The sequence below is a fragment of the Wolffia australiana genome, chromosome 9 (assembly GCF_029677425.1).
Source record: "Wolffia australiana isolate 7733 chromosome 9, ASM2967742v1".
Taxonomy (NCBI): Eukaryota; Viridiplantae; Streptophyta; class Magnoliopsida; order Alismatales; family Araceae; genus Wolffia; species Wolffia australiana.
In genome coordinates, this window is record NC_135843.1 from 13,744,567 (window position 1) to 13,748,747 (window position 4,181).

Sequence of the window (4,181 nt, forward strand, 5' to 3'; positions counted from 1 at the left end):
GCGGCGCTCTGATTGGTGGGAACCTTCACATTTTTTCTTCATCTTTTACTGACCTAATTTCATATGCCCCTGCTGATAGAAATTCGCAAAGTGAGACAGGTTTATCTGTTCATATATCCATCATATAGACATATCCATGTGATCCCAACACAGTAAATCTCCCTCTCTATGTTAATGGTCCCCACCAAGAGGAGGGGAGCCAAGGAGAGAAATGAGAAGAAGAAAATATTAGTAGTGAGGGATTAAGAGAGTGGGAAGAAATGAAGGATGGAGTTAGGGACAGGATAATGAGGAGGGAGTGAACGAGGGAGGAGATAAAGGTAGAGAGAAATAAAAGAGAAAGATAAGAGTAGAAGGTGAGAGCGACGAAATAAAGGACATAGAGAATAATGGAGAGGGAGTCAGAGAGGGAGAGAGGGAATAATAAAGAGGGGAGCAAACAATGGGAGTGAGAGAGGGAGCGAGGAAGAGAATAATAGAGAGTGAGAGAGCGACAAACATCGAGAGGGAGTGGGAGAGACGGAGAGCGAGATAATAAAATAGAGGGAGTGAGAGGGGGGGAGAGAGAACGGTAGGGACGGAGGGTGAGAGAGAAAGAAAAAGAGGGGGAGAGAGAGAGTTGGAGAGACTAAAAGATAGAGAGATAAATAAATATAAGGACATAAACCGAGATTAATAAGTTCCAAGACAACAATTTCAATTTCCTGAAAATACGGGCGCTATTCTGTCAAAAACGTTTATTTTCAAGACATATTGTGGTAAATAAGTACAAGTATAAATGATCCGCGGAAGATGAATTGAAATAGATAGCTGAAAACATATGATGAGGATTAACCATGGAGACTCAGACGGCCATGAAAATGGCCATCACTGCGAGGATTCCAGCCAAGGCAGGGGACGCCAATCCGTGGACAGCCGAATTCGACGGTGGGGGCGCCGATCGAGTCGGAGAAGGAGCTGCGTTTGACCCCGGCGAATGGGTCCTCGATGGCGCGGGTGCAGAGCGAACGACGGGAGGAGGCGTCACTGGCGACGAAGGCGGCGAGGCCGGAGCGGCGGCGGAGACGACGTCTACTTCAACCTTCATGCCTTCACTGCAATGCCCCGCTATTCCGCAAAGAAAAAAGCGCTTGCCGGCGCTGGGAAGGCTAACGGCAGTGTTGCCGTCCGTGTAACGCGCTATCGGATTGGTTGAGCGGCACGCGTCGAAGTCAGCCTCGTTAACCTCCACCACGTCGTGGAAACTGGTGTACTGGAAAACGACAAAAAAAGAGATAAAAGATACCTTGTTTAGCTAACGGCGATCGGATGAAGAGGGCAACAAGGAAGAAGGTCAAGAAGAATAAGGAGAGTCTTACCGAGCGTGTCTCCTACTGAAAAGATCTGGGAGGAAGCCCAGGACGTATAATCGGTCCTTAGATCCCAGCTGCCGTTGGGAGCTCCGACGACGATGGTGGCAGCGAAAGCGTATTCCAGAAGCAACGCTATCGTGGCCAGAGAGGCGAAGGCCTTTACCGGAGAAGCCATACTTGGCTGGCGATGGAAGGGGCAGCAGAGGAGAAGATGCAACCAAGTCTGGACCTGAGCTGCGGATGCTTCGCAATTTGCTGGATTATGAAGAGGCCAAGGTAGAAAACCCGTTTATAGAGTTAAGGAGACTTGGGATAATGGGCGGTCGTTTGGTTGGTGGGTCTCCGTGGAAACAAACCCTACGCGGTGTAAGAATGGACCGCCAGAGCGGAAATCAAAGTTATCAAATGATTCTGATTTCTAATCTTTATGGAGAATGGAAGCCGTGTTCCGAGGAATAGTTTAGATGCGTATTTGTTTTCAGACTTGGGTTCGTTTCTGGTAAAGGCGCTACACGCGTAGCTGTTGCACTTTTATTGGACTTCGCAGGGGGATGCGTTCGGCGACCAGGAAAGAGTGGGCTCCGCTGTCAGCGCAGATGACCTTGTTGCCGTCAGGGGCAGTCCTTCCGATTGATAAATGAAAAGAATTGTGATGAATAAACAAATAACCCACGGTTGCATACTATTATCTTAACGCAGTCCTTGCCAATATTTTTCACGTTCCAAAGATTCCGGTAAATTTGATAGATAAATTACAAAGGGGGTGAACTTTTTTTCGGAGAGAATAAAACCTCCTGTGATTCATAATCTCTCCAAATAGACGCGGTTATAGTTTTAAGTTCCTATTCCCTTTTCATTCTTTGAAAACTTATTTCTAGAATATTTAGGCAGTAATGAATAGGACTTCCAATAGAGCTATCTGAGATAGCATAAAATAAAACCATATTATAACAGTATTAGTATTTTGGTTTTTACTTCTTCAAGCGTATGCATATTTAATCTCCTCTGAACTTCGCTAGGTTGTCTGTAATTCTCATCCACCACAAATATATGCTATTATACTTTTGGACTTAATCTAGTCATGTCTTCCATCGACCATCCCAGGACCGATTTATGCAGTTTTAATGTGGAGAAACGCACTGCCTTGGCCATGAGACTGTGACAAAACGAAAACAAAAAGAAACGTGAAGCTATGTGTTTTAGAGGGCACGCTTCATAAAGAATATTCTGGGACATTAAAGCCGTATTTAAGGGATAAATAATTAGTTACAACCATATCAGACGGAGACATGGATATGCAGAGGAATAGAGAGAATGAGAGAGAGCGAGGGATGGGGGAGGGCGAGAGAGAGAGTGGGAAAGTTATAGAGAGGGAGAGGGCAGTAAAGTGATAGAGATCTAGAGAGATGTATCAATCGATCGATAGATAAAGCAGGAGTGCGCCATAGAGAGATAGAAATCTAGACAGTATATCCATAGATCAATAAATATAGAACGGTGGATTAAAAGTCAAGAATATAGAATTCCTGAGCATTCATGCTCGTGATGGTATCGGAGATATACAGAATGGACTTTTCTATTAGAAAGTTTTATTGTCAAGCCTTACTGGGGTAAATAATTTTATGGGTACAAACTGGAAAAGTAATATGACAGAGTATAAATGATCCACTGGCGATGATTTGAGAAATACAGTGAGGACGAAGGATGAGAATCAAGTATGGAAACTCAGACGGCCATGAAAATGGTCATCACTGCGAGGATTCCAGCCAAGGCAGGAGACATAAAGCCGTGGGCAGCCGAGTTCGACGGTGGGGGGGCAGATCGAGTCGGAGAAGGAGCTGCGTTTGACCCTGGCGAAGGGGTCATCGATGGCGCCGGTGCAGAGCGAACGACGGGAGGAGGCGTCGCCGGGGAAGAGGCCGAAGGCGATGGCGCCGGCGAGGAGGAGACGACGGGAGGAGGCGTCATTGGCGACGAAGGCGGCGAGGCCGGAGCGGCATCGGATACGACGTCGACTTCAACCTTCATGCCTTCGCTGCAATGACCCGCTATTCCGCAGATAAAAAAGCGCTTGCCGGTGCTGGGAAGGCTAACGACAGTGTTGCCGTCGGTGTATCGCGCTATCGGGTTGGTCGAGCGGCACGCGTCGAAGTCCGCCTCGGTCACCTCCACCACGTCGTGGAAGCTGGTGTACTGGAAAACGACAAAAAAAGAGATAAAATACACCTTGTCAGCCAACAGCGATCAGATGAAGAGGACAACAAAGGAGAAGTCCAAGAAGAGCAGGGTGAATCTTACCGAGCGTGTCTCCGACGGAGAAGGTCTGGGAGGAAGCCCACGACCTATAATCGGTCCTTAGATCCCAGCTGCCGTTGGGAGCTCCGACGACGATGGTGGCAGCGAAAGCGTATTCCAGAAGCAACGCCATCGAGGCCAGAGTGGCGAAGACCTTGATCGGAGAAGCCATACTTGGCTGGCTATGGAAGGGGCAGCAGAGGAGAAGATGCAACCAAGTCTGAAACTGAACAGTGGATGCGTTGCAACTGAACAGTCCAAGTCTGAAACCTCTTCCCCGGTGACGCCTCCTCCCGTCGTTCGCTCTGCACCGGCGCCATCGATGACCCCGTTGGGAGCTCCCAACCCATCCAACCAATTGCAACGCATCCACTGTTCAGTTCCAGACTTGGTTGCATCTTCTCCTCTGCTGCCCCTTCCATTGCCAGCCAAGTATGGCTTCTCCGATCAAGGTCTTCGCCACTCTGGCCTCGATGGCGTTGCTTCTGGAATACGCTTTCGCTGCCACCATCGTCGTCGGAGCTCCCAACGGCA

At 48.3% G+C, this 4,181-nt stretch overlaps 1 protein-coding gene across 1 annotated transcript; it reads right to left on the reverse strand.

The window, feature by feature from the left end:
- Positions 1 to 2,919: 2,919 nt before the first annotated feature.
- Positions 2,920 to 3,819, reverse strand: LOC144707407 (blue copper protein 1b-like). The gene is made up of 2 exons (XM_078580511.1): positions 3,651 to 3,819; positions 2,920 to 3,598 (listed from the first exon to the last, which is right to left on the reverse strand). The coding sequence occupies exons 1-2, from the start codon at positions 3,817 to 3,819 to the stop codon at positions 3,078 to 3,080; spliced, it is 690 nt and encodes a 229-aa protein (XP_078436637.1). The 3' UTR covers positions 2,920 to 3,077.
- Between the last annotated feature and the right edge of the window lie 362 nt (positions 3,820 to 4,181).